This window comes from Tripterygium wilfordii, chromosome 3 (assembly GCF_013401445.1).
Source record: "Tripterygium wilfordii isolate XIE 37 chromosome 3, ASM1340144v1, whole genome shotgun sequence".
Lineage (NCBI taxonomy): Eukaryota > Viridiplantae > Streptophyta > Magnoliopsida > Celastrales > Celastraceae > Tripterygium > Tripterygium wilfordii.
In genome coordinates this window covers 10,638,045-10,659,139 of record NC_052234.1, presented here as the reverse complement: position 1 = coordinate 10,659,139, position 21,095 = coordinate 10,638,045, and the positions used below count along the sequence as shown (strand labels likewise).

The following is a 21,095-nucleotide window of genomic DNA, read 5'->3' as shown; positions in this document are numbered from 1 at the left end:
CTCCTCGAGACAGCCATGCTCTTCAACACCTTAACAATCTAAAGGTTGGAGGAGCTCTTCAGTTGGTGCAATCCTGACCCTTCGGATGAATGCCAGCTCATTAATCAAATTAACTAAATTGCTAATAAACTGAATAGGACAAAAATGACAGCAATTAAGCAAAACGACCTCGTACTAGGGCAGACTAACAACCTCAACTGTAATTCAAAAACGCTTCCGATGCACAGCACCCATACTTGAGCTGTTACATAGACCAAGATATTTTTACAAAACAATGTAAGCCATAAGTTCTTCAACAATGCCCCATGAACTACAAGATATTTGGCTATGGTGCTTGATCGATCATTAACCATTCACTCTCTCTAGATCGATTCTTCTGAGATCAAATAATGCAGAAAGGCTTACATCTACTAACTTAATGTAAATCCCACAAATTGACAAGACTGGCAAAAGGATAAATAAACGAAAAACTATGCTCCCAGATACCAACAAAATTTCTATTTATTCAACTGCGCAACAAGATTCTATGAACCCACCTGTACTTTTATTCCCAAAACTACAAGCAGGAATAGATTTGTGCAACATAGACGTTCCTTGGAAGGTCACCATCTGGCAGCAGCTTTTTCGGTATCTGCTAAGCTGTAGAAGGATGAAGAAATTACATTTCAATATCAGTGCAGTTCGAGAAACAAGCAGAAATACAAGCATCAACAGGCATACTTGGTCTGGTTTTATCTTCTGGAAACCAAATCTATCGGTCCATATAGATTCTGCTTCTGCAGCAGCTGGGAGCACAAGGCTTTTCACATTCAAAACTCCAAGCAGCTTCTCTATGCAGGAGAATAGTAGTTGGAAGTATCCCTGTGAAAATTGGGTTTCATAGAATCAACATCCACGTGCTGCTCCAAAAAAAAAATGTCTACCTTGCAGTGATGTTAACATATTGAGGTACACAAAGTGTCCGAAATTATCAAGGCTTTATAAGACACTTTTATGTAAAATAAACTATCACCTTTTTTGGATAAGAGTTTAAAAATATTGATAAATAATTGAATACATGGGGAAATCAGGACAAGTCTCAACTCAGAAGAAAACAAACAAGTTTAATAAATACAACTATATTCTGCAAAGATAGTTGTTTTGCCTTCCCTTTCCTATTACTCAATGGATGAATCTTCATAAAATTCATTGTTCATATCACAATTCACAATTCACAATTAGAACCAAATATATTCACCACCACCAGCAGTTTACTACACTTAAAAAGCCATTATAAAGTATCTGACCTCTGTACTTACCTCCTCTCTTCTTTAATTTATCATTTAATGGAAAACACTTTCAAAGCAGCCAAGTAAAAAATTAGACCAAACCTGACCTTTCACACAACTGGATTGAGGAGATGCCATTAGGCTATGATTTCACTGGACTCTTAGCCAACAAATTAGAGACTAACAAATCAGATGTTTACATTGTTAGACATTAATAATCTAAGCATAGTGTATCCAGGAACATACAATTACAATCATGCCATGGTATCACACTACATTGGACATGGATAGAAAAGATGGAAAGGGAAAAGGAAAGCCAATTCTTGAAGGACCCTAGAATCAAAAAATTGAGCATATGAAACTTGAGGAGAAAAAGGTCCAAGAGAAAACAGAAGTAATTATAAGGCAACTGAAAGGAGAAAACGATAACCATTAGTATCACCTTGCCATGGTTATCATTACTTGTTGCAACCAATGGTAATTCTGCAACTTCTCGTCCAAAAACTCGAAGAATTCCAGCAGAGACAACAGTTGAGCTGCAATATTATCAGAAGGCATCATTGTCAGCAATCATGTGGAGGTAGGGTCTCGTTTCAATATGGAAAACTTTCTTACTTGACTGTTAATAGTGCACAGTGCATTCCCCCATATTCTTGACCCTTTAAGTTCCTTCTGTGGAAGACAATAATGGACGGGGAAGTAAATTAGAATACGGACAGTGCAATGCATGCAAAAGTCAGCATCTGAAAACCACTTATCACATAAACAAAGTATATCTTACACTTACCCATAAACCATATACGGGATAAGATCACGTCCTGTCGCTGAATCAACAATTGGATCAAAGCACTCCTGAAACGTTAAAAAATGGATAATATTGATTAAGAAATGCTAACTATACTTCCTTTTATGCGTAGACCTATGCATATACTAAGAATGATCAGAAGCAACAGCAAAGCAAGGGTCGAATTTTGAAATAATTAACTCCAAACTAATAGACTTGGTAGTATCGTAAACATTTGGAATTTTGAGTTTGAAAATATTATAGTTGTCAAGGCAATATTCCTAATGCATCTTATCCTTGAATACAGGAGATCAAGTTTACGGCCATTTTTTTCGGCATTTGATGAATTGTATACAAACATTTGATCTTTATCTTCTACCATTTCCTAATTTGCGGAAAATCTTTGCCCATATAAGAAAATGATGATAGTAAATCACACTGGTCAAACAACAGCTTAGTCTGCTATAACTGGTTGCTGTATTTTGTGCAATAAATGCCTCTCTTAGGTTTTCAGAAGAAGCTAGCTCTAATCTATACCGTCATTGGATTGTCTGCTTCAGGTATTTAACAGACGTATATGTGTGTAGCATCAAGAAATATAAAAGAGTTTTCATGAAGCCACGATGCAGTTCCAGCAATGACATTTTTCTTTTATCATTTCATTATAAAGACGAGCCCCAGCCTAGTACCGCATTGATTTATTGAAACCTAGAGGTCACAACTTCAAATCACAGAAATAACCTCTGTATGCAGAAATAAAGCTGTGTACCTCAGGTCCTCTGACATTCCAGGACCATACACTACCAATACTAGAGCCTTGTGCATTGGGTATTGTTTCTCGTTTCCTATCCTTATTTATCTAAATTCATATCCCATTTTGATTGTCCTCCTTTCTATTTTGATCTGTCCCAAAACTAGTATCACTTTTCTTCATTAACAATTTTGTTGTTGTATTCCAAAATTATCCTTATTACTTTAATTACCCTTGTTTCAAGGAGAAAAAGTACCACAATAACTATGGACAAAGTTGGAATATCATGGTTATTTTGTGTAGTTCAATTGCAATAAATCATGTCTTCTTAAAAAGTTGGATTTTCAAAGGATGACGGACAAATTGGAACGGAGGGAGTATATCGCAGAAAAAGAAAGAGGTCACAGGAAATCATAGAAAAAGAAAGGTCCCATGAACAAATTAATAAATCGACAAACGATAAAACATTAGACATTTCCAAGGTCACTCAACACAGAAGGAGCATCCTAGTGCATGAGGCTCATGCAACTGCGGGATATTAACTGAGGATTTTGTTTGATAGAAATCTTGCAATAAGTTTATCATAAGATTGAACAACTATTAATAATTGAGATCCTTCTTGTAGTGATGGCTTAGAAAAATCCAGGACCACCATTCATTAACATTCACAAGCAAAAATGGTAAAATAGATGAATTGAACTGTTAAAGCATCAATTGCACTTACGTGAAAAATACCAACTGCTTGAGACAACAACGACCTAGTTTCAGAAGAAGCAATTTTACTGCTCAGAAGCCTCCATCTAACATCAACATCTGTAATGGTTCCAAGTCCTTTTTCTTTATGCTTCTTCTTTAAAACATTCAAAAAACTGTCTGGGAGTTTCTCAGCTCCACAAATTAGCAACTTCTGCATGGTAGAATGGATCTTACTGCAATCCGCACAACAAAACCACTTCCCTTTTGGCAATTCCTGACATAGAGGTGGCATTAGCATCTCCATCAAGAAATAGACAAGTATGGTCTCAGGACAGAAATAAAGAGACTGATACACAAAATGATCCATGCAGAATCATAATCACAAACCTTTAAATTAGCAATTTTATGGATCTTCAAACAGCCAACATGATATTCCTTCTCACACTAATGCAAAATAGAAAAATGAAAAGTTGCTCCAATTAGACATATAAATGAAAGCAACAATATAAAAAATGACATGAAAAACACATAACCTGATTACAAAAGTGAGATTCGACTTAATACAACCAGACTACCAATGAGTTCATAAAATATATCCAAAATTTAAAGCACTGAGCCCCTGATGCAAAAACAAGAGTCACAAAAAACAGAGGTGATACCTGATCACAAAGTATTATAGTACGAGGACCAAATCCCGACTTGCTAAAATCAGGACATCTGCAGCAATTGAATTAAGCTGAGTAAAAAGAGGAATAATTGTCAAAAATAAACAGTAATGAATGCAGCTAAATAGAGTGATGCATCGAACAACTTCTCATTACAAAATTACACTGTAAATTATAGGGTCCATGTGCTCCATTAGTATATGATCCAGCACAAAATGTTCTTACCTGCATATACCACAGCCACTAAGCTCTTGTTCAATGCTTTTAACTATACGAATGCATCTCTTGGTTAACTGTTCAACAGGATCAATTCCTGAAACTCTACCAGCTGCGACAGCATTGGCATTATGCTCAACAAACTTTTCCCTTTGGAACATATTCTCGCAATATTTGCAATACCAATCACCATGAGGAACACTTGATAAAGATGCACAGTCTACAAAAAATACCAGCAAAACAATCATTGCCTGTAACTAAGCCAGTAGGGGAAAGAAACTAAACAAAGTAATAACTGACCCTCAAACCAGAAACAACATATCAGAACTTATCCTTTTACCTTTGTGAAAAGCCCTTGGACACCCATCACAGAGCAATAGATTCCCACCATCAGCACAGATGACACATACATCATCATTATCCTTTGCTGAATATTTGCGACCTTTTGAGAGAGAAATAGCCAATTCATGGAGTGACACCCCATTAGACAAGTATATGTATGAATAGCTGCCCAACAACACTCAAGCCGTTACACTTTGGCCAACACAATAACAAAGTCTAGATACTCACCAAAAAAAAGAAGCTAATAATCCAGTAGACTTACGGTTTCTTGCGAGAAGCCCAGCCTGCATGAACTTCAAATTGTGAGGGACTGACCTGCAAATTACATGTAAATAATGTCAATCTTTAGAAGGAAATCCAGAAACTATCAAGTCCAAGCAACTAAAAGTAAAAAGTTACCTCACAATTGCAGCAACGACAAAATATTCCAAATCCCTTTTTGTAACCCTCAAGCAATTTCTGTTACAAGGACAGATTATTTTACATATAGATAAGGTAAATAAGATAACGCAAACATAATCTTTATGGCAACCACCTGCCCACGACCATAATAGGCAACTTCCGTTCCATCAGGTAATCCATCTTCCTCAAAAACCAACTTATGCAAGCGCTGATCTCTTCTTGAGAAAGGGGAGGAGGAAGAAAAACAAAAAGAGTGAGATCCATTCTTGACAAATATAAAAACAAATAATTTAATCAAGAAATATTGAAATATTCTAAACAATGGGAGCAAGCACACAGTTCAACTAAGATACTGACTTTGTTGTTCGCTTCCATTGACATTTATTTTGCAGAGAGGCACACGCTGATGCATTTTTGAATGATTTTGAGACCACAGCTGGTTTTGATGACCTGGAAGAAAGAGAATGCATATACAACCACATTAAAGAGATCATGCTTAGGGTCGGTGCGGTGTTGGGTTTGACTGCAATACAGACAGGAACAGTAAGATATGGGGCTTGAAAATTATTGTTGCCTCTTGGAAAGGGATGATAACCAAAATGATATTTTACCTTTTAGAAAGAGAGAGCAAAAACTAAAACAAAAAAAGATGCTACAAAAAACACACAACCAACAAGAATACGAACTTTGGTGCAGACTTTCGTTGACTCTTTCTCATGGAAGAGATGGGCACTGAAGCACTTTTGGGGGCCTTTGAAATTAAATCTGTTTTTATCAACCTGAAATAATGCCAGAGTAACCATTAGAGAGGGAAGAGTAAATAGACAATGATAAAGTATGCCACAAATAGTAGAAAAGGAAACATCCCTGATTTATTTCCTCATTCTCCTTTTTGTTTCCATAAAAAAAGAAAGAAAGAAAAGTGTTGAGATAGATTCTTGTCCAAAGTTTTATGGCAGGAACTCAACCAAGAAGATGCTGATCAAACAACAAAAGAAGACAATAAATAAGATACAAACTTCGAAGTTGTCTTCCATTGGCTCCTTAAACGTGAAGATTTATGCATAGAAGCTCTTTTACAGGTCACTGCAAGCAAATCAGTTTTTGATGACCTGAAATAATGTAGATTGATCATACTTAGATATTGAGGAAAAGAGGCACAGACAGCTTAAGAGAACTATAAAATGCAAGAAAAATAAATAGGAAACCAACTTCCTAGTTATCTTCAATTCACTATGCTGTGGAGAGTCAAATGTGGAATCATTTTTGGGAAGCCTTGCAATCAGATCTGGTTCTGGCTCAGGCAATCTACAACAGAAACGAGAAGGATTCATTAGTGGACACTTAATAAACACAAAGATAGTCACTTCAATTACATCATAGCATCATCCATACTGTTCACCTATTTAAACACCCAGCTCTGTATCATGTGCTCATGTTGCTCAAAAACACAAAGCTAACCAATTCAATTACAATATTGCATCCTTCATACACCCATTCTGGGATCATGTGGTTATGATTGGTGACATCAGGTTACTCAAAGAAGTAAAAGGTTCAGCATAGCTTACAAAATAGCACTTATGCCATGTGTAAGCCAATGAACAGATCCACGGGTAACTATGCCAGCAGAAACTAAAAGAGAATTACAGAACCAAGAAATTCTTAACAAGCAAACTAACAAATAAACAAAATGCACCCATTATGAATTCATATGCATAGACACATACTTTTCAGAATGACTAATAATTAAAATCTAAAACTTGTATTTTAAGTAGCCATTCCATTGATGTACTATCCAAGAAACAATTCGTTAAACAATCTAGGCATGTCTCACTCACCACTAACTACTAATAGATTCCATATGTAGATTTTCACCCACAAGACAAGAGTTGCACAACTTGATGAGCACACGCAGTTGTTTTTGAAGTCAGACTATGAACCCTGAAAAGCTCTTTTGTTTTAGTTCCGAGAGGCTCAATGCCATGCTATAGGTACTTCGAAAGTCCACACCATTTTTATAGCTTCCATGCACAAGGCTCCCGCAATGGGCAGGTTATAATATGTGGAGAGGCTGTTTCCAAGGATTGAACTTGTGACCTCTAGGTTGCATCCCTGCAACTCTACCACTACGCCACATGTTCACCTGTTGAAAATCCACTCCATCTTCCTTCTTTTTTTCTAAACATACATAAGAAGCCCAAAATTCCAATATCTAATCTTCTTCCACATCCCGACCCCATAAAGTTATGCTTTTCTCCCTTGAAATGCACCTATTAGAATCTACCCCATATGTTGCATCAATTGTCCTCCACTAGCTAACATCCTCAGGATATCTCCAATGCCACTTCAAGCAGGGCTTTGCTAAGAAGCCATCAAAATCTCTTGTTTAATCTCTTAGTTACGTGGGGGACGACAAAAAGCTTTTAAACTCTTAGACAAAGGTGATGCCCAACATCTAAAATGAGGACATAATTGAATAATCCAAGCTGTAACCAGGTCGACTTCTCAATGAGGGTAGTAAGACATAAATATTTAAACAGGTAGTCCTACAGCTAGAGTGGAAAAGAGGAGATGGAGAGAGAAGTCTGATCAGATGGTGGCTAACAAGTGTGAGAATGGAACCAAACAGCACTCCAATTGCCAAAAGAGAACTCATCTTGTATGTGTCATTGAGTATGAATGGAATACCTTTCTGAAAAGTAGCGTATCATTTTCTTAAAACATTAGTGAATCTGATTTAGCCAAGGTGCATGCGTAAGGACTCATATTTTCTCAAGATTTCCACACAAGTGTTGTAGAAGCAGCTGGTCAATCATCATATTTTGTGTTAATTTCTAATTTAATCTCAATCAAGGTTCAAAAATCAACACACTCATTCTTTGGAATTTCTATAACTACAAGTCTGGGAAATAAAAAAACCTATCACATTCTCCTGAGAACGGAATGATGAAGGATTTACAGTCGGATCTTATTATTGTGACTTGTGAGCTTAGAAGGCACAATCACCATCGAGGAAATCAAAAGTTTTCCCTCACTCAGAATATGGAAATCTAATATACCCCCCCCAAGGTCAGCTTCTTCTTTCAGGAAACTATCCTAGGTAAGATTCTCACCTTAGATAATTTACAAAGAAGAGATTCTTCATTTTCACTCAAAAAAATGGTCTTCAATCGGTAAACTCATGGGTATCAGCTGGGTAGTTAGCAACAACCTTTCTCCTGAGTTTCTGACTTGGAGTTTGATTGGCAGAGACGCGCCAAAAAAAGGACACTAAATTGTATTTTTATGTTTACTCATTAGCTGATGGAGTAAGTAAAGTACTGTAATTTCACCTGATTCCTTTTGGATAAAATTGATTTTCCTCAAAAACATTGAATAAGGATGGAAAAGTAAATGTGCATCATCTCAATTTCCCATCCCAAACTTTTTTTTCCCACTGCTTCACTTTCCTGTCCTCCCTTTCTTAAAAAATAGGATCCTGCCACTTTTACGTCTTCACAAAAGTAAATAAAGATGGCATATAAAAGGAGTTTTCAAAGTCTCTATCGTCCATTTTGTTTAGTCATTGTACCAACAACAGTTACCAATTAGAAAAAAAAAAAAAAAGGAATTCTCTTAAAGTAAATGCCTAAGATTGAAACCTGTCTTCTTCGATAACAACAACCATTTTGGATGCTAATGTTGGGATCAACGGTAAAAGACATCAGACATCAGAGGCCTAGATGCAGAAAACTCCATAACAAGGCACAACAGAAGGCTTTTTTTGGTCTCTTTCGATTGTTAAATGGGTATGGACTATTTGAAACCCTGTCCTTTGGGCAAGGTGGGGAGGAGCCCACGGAAAAACAGAGAAAATTCAATACCAAGAGAGAAAAATATAGAATTCTAACTCAGAAGAACATCAAAGCTTTAAGAGGTAATTTGCAGAGAGAACATATACCTAGTTCTTATATCAACAATTACACAACTTGGGCCACCTTCAAATTCCTTTGAATCCGTGCAAGAAATGCACAGTGGTCCAAGTTTGCCAACACAATTTGGAGGAAAGGAGCCTAGAAAACATCAAAAAACACAAGGTAATTAATGCACAATGATTCGAATATGGGAAGCATGCTTCTAAATCACTTCTGCGATGCATCTTTCAGAGAGTATGAGATAAAAGATCACCTTTGCACTTAATGCAAATGAAAGATCTATCTTCAGAAGAAGAACTGATAGCACTTTGAATTGTTGCTTCCAACTCATGCAGAGGAGCAGCTCTGCACGCCTTTAGAACATCGAGTAGGCTCTTTCCGTTCTCAAAACAAACATACTGGGCAGCACGTCTGTACTGATTACATGCATGAATCTCAAATTGGGATGGTGGAATAACCTACATCAAAACATATAAACACAAGAAAAAACACATCCAACAAACAATCATCCAGTTAGTAGTTACTAAATTTTCCACAAAAGAAAAATAATAAACTTCCATATAAAGTACAAGCAACGTAATGCACTCACTCTGTATCCCTTACACAAAGAACATGAACACAAAATACCAACATCTTTAATAGTTCCCCGGAGACCAAATGCCTAAAATTAAGAAATGAAAAGGTAAAAAGACTAATAAATAAAGCAAACAATGACACAAAAATTTAGGAACCAAATAAAAATTGGTTAGAAAACTGAAAAACCAACCTTCTTCCCCCCCATGTAAATCACCGGCACCCCCTCAAGCAATCCAGTCTCAAAGAGTTCCTTGACCGTCATAGGCTTCTTGTCTAACGAAATCTTTTTGGACATCTTCAACTCCAAATTCTTCTTTGGAGTTGCTAATGCACTTCCTTCAGCAATCATCTCAACATCTATTCTGGAAGTTGCTTCACGGTCGATTGATTCCATGCCATGGACAGTTACTTCTACTGGCTCTTCCTTCAGCTTCAAAGCTGATCGCGTGAATCGTCTTGGTGGTTTACTACTCTCGGTAAAGTTTAATGGTGCCTCATCCAGGCCTTCTTTCTCAGAAGGAGATTTCTCTGACCTGCTGATCGACTCTACTGCACAAATCGCCCTACAGTTACTTTTACTGTCAATTACTTCCATGCCATTTACAGTTACTTCTACTTGCTCTTCCATCAGCTTCAATGCTGACCGCGTGAATCGTTTTGGTGTTTTACTACTCTCCGCAAAATTTAATGGGGCCTCCACCACACCTTCTTTGTCGGCAGAAAATTGCTCTGACCGGCTGATCGGCTCTACTTGAGAACTCGCCCTACCATCAGCAGCTTCCATGGTTACCTTCATCTTCAATGTAGCTCGTGAGTACTGCCTACGTAGTGGCACATTTTCTTTACAATCTGCATTCCCTAAGCTCACCAACTCTTCCTCCACTGCACTACCATTTAGTTCCTTCCTATTTACAGCTTCGGCTACTATACCTACTTCAATTCCACTATCTACCAGATGATTCTCTTCAATTTGTTTGTCCAATTTTTGATTTTCCTCAAGTACAGTATCAGTAGCTCGACCTTCCTCCTCAATGGAAGAGCTCGTTGAATCAAGTTTTGGTTCTTCCAAGCTCTTAATTCTCCCATTTACCGGATTCTCCCTCAATTCAGAGCATCCATTGATTGGAGACTTCTTCAGGCGAGTATAAACAATGAAACCATTCACCTCAGTGACTCTAAATCTCTTAGGGCAAACACCCTCGGCTTCTGTACAACAAGTCGCCTGAGTTTCAGGCGGAGACTGAGTCATGCATGAACGATTCTGGCCGAGCAAACCAACGAGCTGAGACTGAACCTCCAACACATAAGGTAGCTCTCGCTTCATGCCTCTCTCGCAAATCCAACTCAAAAAGGAGCAGAAAAGCCTCTAAAAATTCAAAAAATTGAAATCAAAATTAAAACCTGCAAAAAAAGAAGCAAAATTGCGAAATCTAGGGCTTGAAGCTAAAATTGGCTAAGGGAGACTACCAAAAAGTATCAGATGAGGGCCACGCAATGGTGCCTTCGATCCAGGCTTTGAATTTTGAAGAAATCCCAAATGATGGATCGAAATTGAGATGAAATTAGGGCTTTTTGAGGATCGATTTATTGTAGGAGTCGTTTGTCTGGTGAGAAACTGAGAAAACGAAGGGCTTTTCCTCTTGTTGGGAAGTGAACTACCCTGTTGTGCCAAGGAGAACGGCAGGAGGATCTTGTATGCAAACTAGGGAAGTAACTAAGTGCCGTTTTGTATGACGATAATACCCTCGATAGCTTTTCACTCAATCCAAACAAGCCTTAGCCATGTGTATCACTTTTTTGTCAAAAAATAATAATTATTATTATTTGAAGATCAAATATCGCAAAGTAATAATTATTATTTCCGTTTAAATATGATCTAAAGTTTTTTTTTTTAATTAAAAACAACACCATACAAATTTGTACTTTAGACATTTGATATGAATGTATATTCTGACCGTCAGATTTATGTTAGTACTCTTACTATTAATTCTGTAGTGATTTCTAGATATACTGAGTTCTATGAATCTCTATTTGTTCCCTTTTAGGGATCATGTGTTCTTAATCCTCTACTGTTTTTCCTCAACCTCCTACTAATTCTTCTTTTGTATCTCACAAAGGTAGTTCTCATCCTATTTCTTCTTTTTGAATTATGCTTATATTCTCCAAATTATTTATGTTTTACTGTTGCCATTAATAGTTAACATATGAGCCTACTTTTTATCATCAAGCTGTGAAGCATGCATCCTCATTGGCAAACAACAATGCAAAATGAACTTCATGCTTTAGAATATAAAACCATACTTGGATGCTTGCTTCTTTGCCACCCAACAATAAGCAAGCCATAAGCATGTTTTTTCTGCTTCTTGCTTTCTTACTTTCTCTCATATTTTCCCAGTAACCAAACATGTTTCCCTACATTATGAATATATGGTATTGTTTTATCAAATTATGTGATTGAAGTACTGAACTGTTGTTGTACTTACTTTATTTGTTTATTATGATATATAAAATGTCAAATTTATATAATTACTTGGTTGTTAATGATCACAGCGAGGAAATAGAGTGAATTTTTGTAATACTTGCTATTGGTAGTGGTAGTGGTAGTGGTAGCATATTAATGTGTAATTCCAGAATATTGTTTTTAATTATTATTAATATTATCACTATTCATCAATATTAATTTAGAATATGAATAATATTGTTGTATGATAGTGAGATATGGAAATTAATTCAATCTTTATCATTGCAGCAGTGAGAAAAGTTATCCAACTGAGACGATTTTTTTTGGCACATGATGCTGATTTATATGCCAATCTTCCTATTAATAGTTAATACAAGTCAATTTCCCTATGTAGAAAAAAAAATGAAATAAGTATGAAAAACCAGAACAAGTTATGCTATTTGTTGAATCAAAACATTGAAAATATATGAGGGGTCATATCAATGTGAAAGTGCCAACTATTCAACTAAAAATTGCGGTGCAATAGTTAAGATGGTTATATCTCTAGGCTTAAGACGAATAGCACCAAGGTCAGGAGTTCGAACTAGTTGAGAGTATTTCCATGAGGTTTTTATGGTTCCGTGGGTCTACCCACTTCCAGGAGGGGTTAGGAGGCTCATTTTCCCGCATGGACTTTGGGCCAGTCTTACTTGTCGTCAACGTGATGTAAAACACTATTCAACTAAAATGGACAAGATTACAAGTAAAAAAAAAATCATTGCAGTGAAACTAGTATGACAGAGATGCTGTAATTTTTGCTGGAGACAGATGCAGGATTGAAACTGAAGCATAGTCTGGGCCGTTTGGGGAAATTTTTAGATCAACAGAAGTCAATAACTCGAGCAATGTGTTTCCACACAGAACTTTCACAAGCTATATGTATTACTGCAATAACAAACACAGGTGGCCTGAGGCCTACTACACAAATATGAGCAACAGAACACAACAAGCACATACATGACACACAATGCTTCAGTTTTATTCCATGAAATGAAAATCTAACATAATCTGAGACGCCTTACGATGGTTTCCTCGAGCTCAGATCACTTGGAACGAAGAGCGAAGAGAGACATCGGGGAAGTAGTAAAATGCCAAAGGATCGAAGTTGCCCTATGAAGAGAGACAAGTACCGCGCCTTAACAAGGCGATTCAGTGTCATATTTAATCACCTCCACTTCTCCAGAATCGTAGGGAAGGGACATTAAAACAGAAAAAAGAGAACACCAATGTTTGTCACCATATACAAAACAAGAAGTGACTAGACCACCCCCACCACCAGAGCCATTGACATGGTGGGGGTGAGGAGAGAGCTGAAAAGCCGTAGCTTCACATGATGGGATGATGGTGAAGTACTAAGAGGGTTTGGACATGAAGGATGGGTTGGTTGTTATAGGGTTTTGTTTCTCTTGAGGGCAATAAAAGGTAGAGGTGACTTGAGCAGGAGAAGTGTTGGCACTTTATGTTAAAAGCAGTACAAATAAAGAAAAGTTAGGGAGTGGAGGCGCTGTATGTTTTAGCATCTTCCACAGCATATACCAATGCCCATTCCACCTCCTTTCCTCCACATCTGATGACAACACCTATCATTTTCTTTCTTTCATCTTTCATCCATTTTTCATTTTCAGACCTATGTATATATACCGATATTATATATTCATCCAAAGGGTTGAGATTCTCTTGATTATTCTATATTTTTATTTTAGCTGTTCGATCAACTTGATTATACTTTTACACGTTAGGGCTCAGTATAATATTGTTGTGAGCTTCACCAAGAGTCACCAGGCCTTATCATTTATTTATTCATTGTTGTTTAGCCTTTTGTCTGTCTGATTAAGATTTCATACTTTTAAGTGACATCAACAGGATCATTCTTTGGTTCCCTTGTTCTGGAAGTTTGATTCTCTTTTCTTTTTTTCTTTTTTGTTTACGTAATCCCTTTAAACCAGGTTTTGCGCTTTGATGAGTCATGCTGTATTGTATTAAGACAGTGGCTCTGACTTTACTTCTGAAGCCATGCTTAGGGTGTGTTTGGATTGAGGGAAGGAGAGGGAAACTTATTAAAGGAAGATAATGAAAAGTAGAATACTTTTCCCTCCCTCATGTTTTGGATAGATAAAAAAAAAAGAGTATTTGGAGGAAACTCATTTCCATTCTCTTTTCTTCCTCCAAATCTCTCAATCCAAACACTCTTAATATAGTGGCTTTGTCGAACGTGATGCCATGGTAAGCAAAAACCTAATCTTTTCTTAAGTAAAGAAATTTGAGTAAGAGAGCATACAAGAGGATTCTCATTGAGAATTCATGTAGCCAGGAAACAATGCTGAGTCAAGAATTCTGATGATAGCCAAGAAAAATCAGAAAAAGAGATGCTGAAGTTGATTAGATAAAAGGGCACATTGGAAACTTCTGGAGAATATTATTTGATACCACAATAAACAAATTAAATCCCGACTTTTTCATGTGCTCTATTGTGTACTTGCCTTTCAGGTTCCACTAATTTCTAATATTGCAGACCACTGCACAGATAAAAGAAGAACATGAATGAGAAATTACTGGAAACTCATGATACTTCCTTTACATTATGCAGGTATGGGGTGTAAATCATTTGATTTCTTATAGTGTGTTTTACTACATTGAGACGGGTAGAATCCCGTTAACCTTGACATCTTAATAACACAATCTTACACAGCTCTTGCAATTAGCAAGGTACTCCAACTGGCAACTAGAGAAAGATGAAAAATCCAGCGATCTATAACATGTTTGACAGTGAAAATGGGAATTAAAAAACTGTCAGCCACAGCACTTGGCACATCTATACGAATTCTGGCCATTATTTTGCTACTCTCCTCAACGGTTATTCAACCTCACAAACAGCTTTGAAGATCAAAACTACGGTACAAAGGGATCCACAGGTAAAAAAATGTCTGTATTTGCGTTAGAAAAGCTTACATGGGAAGATCATGAAGTAAATGAGAACAACCTCTTTCCTTCTTTTGCTGCTTTGATGTTCATCACAAGTTCTTCACGCTCAGCTTCTACTTCAGCATATTTGAGGCTCATGGTCAGGTAGCGGTCACGAAGGTCTCTTAACTCTGCTTCCATTGATGAGTTTGTGCGCTCATTTCTGTCTTTTGGTGTAACTTCACCTTCAGTTGTCAATTTTCTAGGAAACTCAGTTCGATTTTTCCTACCTTCAGATGTTAATCTGCGGGAAAATTATTAAGAGTCAAATATCTGATGTAACAGAAATAATGTCGCAATATAAAATATCCAGCTCTCTTAGGGGATATGGTATGCTTTCCCTCGCTATACAGGTGAATTGCAAGTGGTGCTAATGCAGAACTCAGCCAGAGAGTTGCTACAATTTGATGACATAACCATTAACTAGTTAAAAGTTAAATCTAGGCATGTCATCATTTGAAAACACTAATTACATATACTGCTGCACTGGCTAATGTCAACAAAGGAATCTAACAGATTAGAAGAACCTAAACGGAACATAAAATTTAACTCTTTCTTTGGCACTTTGATTTTTAATGAAATTCAGATCACAAATTAAATGAGCAATATGTTATGCACATAGAATGTCACTTATGTGTCATATTGGGTTCTGCTGGCATTCACCTTTTAAGCTGAACTTTATACATTTTATTTGCTTCTGTAGCCTTGGCAAGTTCTTCCTCTAGTGACCGAATCTTCAAAAGAGCGTCTCCAGAAGGATAAGGAATTTCACCAGAAATTTCATATCCATCTTTACTCTGTATTGGAAAAGATAGGAAAAGAAAATGAAAAGGAAGCCTGAAGGAGTTAGGCAAGATGATTACAAAATAACAAAAAGGCCACTTAGATTAATATCCACCAATAGAAGTCAAAGATTCAGAGATTGTATATAAACAGAGAAGTTTTAAGATTTTCACAATGGCAGTAAAAACGAAGAGGCAAAAAGGAAATGGTCTATTGTACCTCTCTTTGATGCCGATTCCTGTAAGAAGCTATGTTGGATGCTCTTTGATTATTTGCTTCTTCCTTCATCAATTTCAGTTCTTCTTCAAGTGCTTGAGCTTTAGCTATGCTCTCAAATTTCTCTTCCTCAAGTAGTTGGATCTTCTGCTGAAACTTATCATTTTCCCTCTTTATCAGGCTGAGCTCATTTTTGAGCTTAGCATCCTGTGCACAGAATGTCTCTGTTGCCGCTAGATCATCTGCCATCTCCAAAAGCTTTTCTTCTAAAGTGATCCTGCTCTTTTTACAGTCCTCTAATTCAGCCACAGCTTCCTGCAAGGTAGAAATCTTATCAACTAATGAATTTTTCTCTAACTTCAATTCTTCACATTCTCCAGATATTTGGTTTAATGCTGCCTCGAGTTTATCTTTTTCAGACTTTGACGCATTGAGCTTCTTCGTAAAAGTCAAAACTTTATCCTCATGATGTGCTACTTTCAGCAACTGCATCTTGAGATTTGAAGATTCTTCCAGTAGTTGTTGTCGTTCATATTCACAAACTGTAAGCTTTAGCTCAAGATCATTAACAGCAGTCTTGAACTTATCATCCCCATGTTTATATTTCTGTAGCGACTTCAAAAGTCTATCATTATCAGTCTTCAGTTTTTCCATGTTCTGTTTGAAGGTAGCAACCTCAGCCACCAAGCCTTGTACCTTTTCCTCAGATTCTAATTGCATATTATTGAGGTCGCTTTCCAGTGTAGCTCGTAAATGAGATACTTCCTGCTCACATTCAGATGTTATTCTATCCCTTTCATCGTGAGCGGCAGAAAGTTTCCTGGCGAGATGTTTTACCTCTTGTTGTAGGCTCTCAACTTCAGCTGTGTGCTCCATATACATCTGATTGAGCAACATTTCACCTTGATCAAGTTTCTCTTTGTGTATTCTGTTTTCATCAAGAAGTGCATCTAATTCTGCAGTTAAAATCTTCCCTCTTGAATCATTATCTTCCAGCACCGAAGAAAGTTTTTCTTCCAGAAGTTTTATTTTCTTGGAGCTATCAGTGAAACTTGCATGCGATTCCTTCAACTTTGTCTGCAGGTGAGAATGAAGCTCATGCAATTCCAAGTTCTGCTTCTTTAAATCTCCATTAGTTTTTTTAAGTAAATTACGCTCATCAATCAGACTCTCAGTGGCAGCTTGTAGCTTGGTATTTTCTGTTCTCAAACATTTACACTCTTCTTTAGCTGCAGACAATTGATTACTTGTGTCCTCTAGATTCTGCTTCAAATCCATCTTTTGAGTCTCCATATCATTTCTCAATTTTGTGATCTCATCTTGCAGAGTCAGGATAAGATGTTTTGATTTTTCTAGCTCCAGTTCACTTGCGTCCTTCTCAACTGTCAAAGACCTCAGTTGAGCATCCAAGTCAGATTTGAGTGCGGATAGCTGCACATTTTCTTGCTCTAAATCTGATATACGGATCTCCAAATCCTGCTTTCCAGTTTCCAGTTCTGAGATTTGTTTTTCCAAATATTTATTTACAGAAATGTGAGAATCAACACTGCTGCTAAGCACTATTAAATCATTCTGCAAATCAGTCAAGCATTTTGTAGCAATCTCACTTTCTCTTAGGAAATCTTCCATGTTATCCTCTAGCTCAGCTTTGTCATCTTGAAGATCTGAAAACTTGGCCTCTAATGCACTATGACTCTGCAGAAGCTTGCTAATCTCCTCTTCTTTTGACGCCAGATTAACCTCAAGTGTCTGCAATTTAGAACTTTTTTCGGCCAATTCCTCCCCGTGTTCTTCAATTTTTACTTCCAGTTCGATATTCAACCTCTCAAGTTCTTTGATGGACAAGTTATATTCGTTTCCTATCTCATCAAGTACTTCCTTCTTCAGCTTCTCTTTGAGAATATGCATTTCGGATTCCTCATCACTCACTTCAGATCTGGATTTGATAAAACCATTGGCTAAAAGCTTATTGGATGACCGAGATGTGCTTTCCGCCATTGCATTGTCATTTTTCTCTTTTAGTTTACTCAAGAGCTGAAACTTTTCATCTGTCAGTTCAGTACTGTCCCTTTCAAGCATCTGCAATTTCTCTTTCAGGGCTTTGATTTCTCCTATCAGATCTGCATTTTCTGCAATAATGGTATCCATTTTTGCAGGACGTCTTTCTTTGCGAAACTCAGATAATTTTACTCTCAAACTGGCAATCTCTTCTTCTTTTGCAAATAACTTAGTTTTGTATTCTGTCCCCATAACCAAAAGTGCTTGGCTTGTCAGATTTACGTTGTCAATTTTTATTTCCTGAAGTGCCTTTTCAAGCTGTTGCCCCTTAGCTGGTAAACTTTCCTCTTCCTGAAATTGCTGCAACTGAAGCATTAAACCCCTCTTGTCCTCCTCTGTACTTTCTAGGATGGAGCTATCCATTTCACTGAGTCTTAATTGCAGTGTTGAGAGGGTCTCTATCTCAAGTTTTTGCTTTTCAATGGTCTCTTCCAGCTCTTGAAGCACACACACAAGCTCAAGATTTGATTCTTGACTCCTCATCAACTGCAGAGCCAAGTCATTATTGGATTCTTTTTGAAATTTGATTTCATCTTGCAGTTCCTTCTTTACATGGTTTACACCTTCATCTTGAAATACTGAAACCTCTGATGAAGATGGATTCACCATTGACTTCTCTAACTGTTGCTTCAGTCGGGCAACTTCCTTTTGCAACCCATCATGTTCTGCACATGCTGCTGAAAGTTCCATTCTCAGATTTGCCTGGTTTTTGTATTGATCAGAATGTTCTTTCTTCATTATCTCCAGTTCAAGCATGAGCTTCCGGGCATTCCTCTCCCACGTCTTAGCTTCAGAGCGAAGCTCCTCGATTGTATCTTCTGCAGCTTCAAGAAGGTTTTTGGAAGAACCAAATGTTCTCAAATATTGGTGATTTGAATCCATATGTTGTGAATTAAAGGATGAATGCTTTGATTGAAAAGGATTGCCAGCATGAGAATTGGATGGTTGAGCACTATTCTGGAAGCTTCTGGTTGGTTCTTGAGCACCCTTCAGATTATGCTCATCGCCATTTAAATTGTTACTTGAAGAGAAACTTTCCATCTCCATGGAATTTGGAGCTGAGTCATAGCTGTGATATGAACCTGAAGTGGCAGAGAAACTTTCTTCCTACAATAAAACAGAAAATTATCTTAGTTTCACAGATGGAAAACTGGCTAACATCAAGCAGTGCAATCACCCCTACCCAATTTTTTTTTTTCACTCTAGGACTCTAGATTATTAAATCGATCCACAATGTTCAGTGCACAATCGCCATAAATTTTAACTTCAATGTCAAAATCCGGTCTGCTGCGGAATGTTTACTGCCGCAATTGATCATATTACATTGTTGGTTTAACTATCATCTGACAGGAATGATCAACCATGGGATCAACTGAACAACAATTGTATTTATCAGCAAAGAACAATACATCTTGACATTTGTGGTTTCCGTAAAACACGGGTGTAGTCCAATGTAAGATGTAGCCATACCATACTCCGAGGTTCTCCGACAAGATCTTTACCGGAATTTGAACTAGCACTCCTCATAGAAACGCTGTTAGATGCTTCTGATTGGACATCCACATTCGGAGAGTCGGGATTCAGATCTTCTTCATTCGAATTTGTCTCTTTTGATGTAATTTCCCTGTCTGTTCTTGGTGTCAAGCAGTGAATTTTGACCTGGAAACCAGATTAAAAACAAAACATTAAACTATCAGGGCAAGAACTCTCAAGGGAAATTATGTATGGAACAAAACCTCTTCACTGGCTCAGAAAGCAAATCAACTGAACCATTGTACCCACTTAGCAGTTTTCTCCTAATGTCACTATCAGAGGTTACTGGTAAACCCTAGGTTTTCTCACAAAATGTAGCATTTGTGCAAAGCAAACATAATTATGTTACAGTTGAACCCACAGGGGAATGGCCCTACACTCCATTCCTTGCACTAGAAGAAATAATCAATGGCTAACATGATGAATTTCGATCCATTAGACTAACAATCTAATATATTACAATTCAAAACGCAATACCTGAAAAACTTACCTGTAAAACCGTTCCATGGCTGCACTTCTTCAATGGAAATTGAAGAGGAACAGGATCACTCGAACAAGCATAGCTAGCCATATTCACAGTTGCCTCTCCAAGAATGCCAGATCTGGCTGATCCCTACCACACAATATTCAAATACTAAAATCCCCAATTATTCTTTAAGAAGAAGAAGAATAAGAACATCGTAATTATCATACCATGGCAACAACAAGCTTGAAGATACACTCTTCTTCAAGCTCCTTTGAAGAATCATCCCCTGGAACCCAAATTGACTCCAACAGAGTCTCCGTCCATCTACAATTCCCATTTCGCACCAAAGCTTTACTCAATTTCCCAATCGTTTTTCCCGTCTCCACAGAGATTATATTCACATACAACCTCTCCCATCCCTTCGGCACCTGGAAAAACAAAAACCCGCGTCTAATATTCACACATATATAAACAATGTCCAGCTTTGGCTCGAGTTTCGATCGATGTGGGACATTTTATTTACCTGGAGAGCCCTGAAATGAGAGAGTTTGAAGTCAACTTTCTCTCCTGATTTAGAAGGTCTAGTCTTCTGCAACCTAAACATTTTTCCTCTTCTTCTTTGTAAAATCTATGGGTTCGTTCTTGCTCAATTAAACCACCAAAATTGTTTGATTTTAGCGATGTTAGCTAGCTGGTCATTGTTGTGTGGTTGTAGCTGGTCATAGTTGTGTAGTTGTCGTTTTATGCCATACCAACCTTGGCATTTGCTTCAACAACAAGAGTTTGCACTGCATGGGAGCAAAGTTTATGTCGTTTCATTGTAGGAATTGAGTGCCAATGTCGAAACCTGTAACAGCCAGTTTGGTTCAAAGTTCAAACGAACACTTTTGCCTTTTAATGGTGTAGATAAAAAGCAAAACTTCGGTGACATACATCCGATGTGGGTCTAAATTTGTACGCATAC

At 37.3% G+C, this 21,095-nt stretch overlaps 2 protein-coding genes across 3 annotated transcripts; both read right to left on the bottom strand.

Annotated features, from left to right (window-relative positions):
• Window positions 1–185: 185 nt before the first annotated feature.
• On the bottom strand, window positions 186–11,307 carry LOC119992310. Of its 2 annotated transcripts, none has more exons than XM_038839028.1 (22): window positions 11,082–11,307; window positions 9,805–10,980; window positions 9,628–9,699; window positions 9,292–9,496; window positions 9,065–9,176; window positions 6,337–6,432; window positions 6,144–6,236; window positions 5,811–5,903; window positions 5,482–5,574; window positions 5,258–5,342; window positions 5,122–5,181; window positions 4,985–5,037; window positions 4,721–4,887; window positions 4,390–4,600; window positions 4,159–4,216; window positions 3,887–3,943; window positions 3,528–3,773; window positions 2,056–2,120; window positions 1,884–1,940; window positions 1,711–1,804; window positions 721–861; window positions 186–639 (listed from the first exon to the last, which is right to left on the bottom strand). In XM_038839028.1, the coding sequence occupies exons 2-22, from the start codon at window positions 10,936–10,938 to the stop codon at window positions 502–504; spliced, it is 3,330 nt and encodes a 1,109-aa protein (XP_038694956.1). In that variant the 5' UTR covers window positions 10,939–10,980; window positions 11,082–11,307; the 3' UTR covers window positions 186–501. The 2 variants fall into 2 exon arrangements, with proteins under 2 accessions (XP_038694956.1, XP_038694963.1); XM_038839035.1 differs by having other exon boundaries at window positions 5,258–5,339.
• A 3,402-nt stretch (window positions 11,308–14,709) lies between these two features.
• Window positions 14,710–20,886, bottom strand: LOC119988294 (myosin heavy chain, cardiac muscle isoform-like). Its single transcript, XM_038833278.1, has 7 exons — window positions 20,655–20,886; window positions 20,359–20,559; window positions 20,156–20,278; window positions 19,603–19,791; window positions 16,078–19,239; window positions 15,739–15,872; window positions 14,710–15,319 (listed from the first exon to the last, which is right to left on the bottom strand). The coding sequence occupies exons 1-7, from the start codon at window positions 20,733–20,735 to the stop codon at window positions 15,073–15,075; spliced, it is 4,137 nt and encodes a 1,378-aa protein (XP_038689206.1). The 5' UTR covers window positions 20,736–20,886; the 3' UTR covers window positions 14,710–15,072.
• Window positions 20,887–21,095: the final 209 nt, after the last annotated feature.

Coding starts and splice junctions, on each gene's coding strand:
- LOC119992310 (XM_038839028.1), bottom strand. CDS start 10,938: ATGAAGCGAGAGCTACCTTATGTGTTGGAGGTTCAGTCTCAGCTCGTT. Junction 9,177..9,291: donor CATTTGCATTAAGTGCAAAG/GTGATCTTTTAT, acceptor GATGTTTTCTAG/GCTCCTTTCCTCCAAATTGT. Junction 6,433..9,064: donor ATTGTTGATATAAGAACTAG/GTATATGTTCTC, acceptor TTTCTGTTGTAG/ATTGCCTGAGCCAGAACCAG.
- LOC119988294 (XM_038833278.1), bottom strand. CDS start 20,735: ATGTTTAGGTTGCAGAAGACTAGACCTTCTAAATCAGGAGAGAAAGTT. Junction 20,279..20,358: donor TCAAGCTTGTTGTTGCCATG/GTATGATAATTA, acceptor ATTGTGTGGTAG/GGATCAGCCAGATCTGGCAT. Junction 19,240..19,602: donor TCGGAGAACCTCGGAGTATG/GTATGGCTACAT, acceptor GTTTTATTGTAG/GAAGAAAGTTTCTCTGCCAC.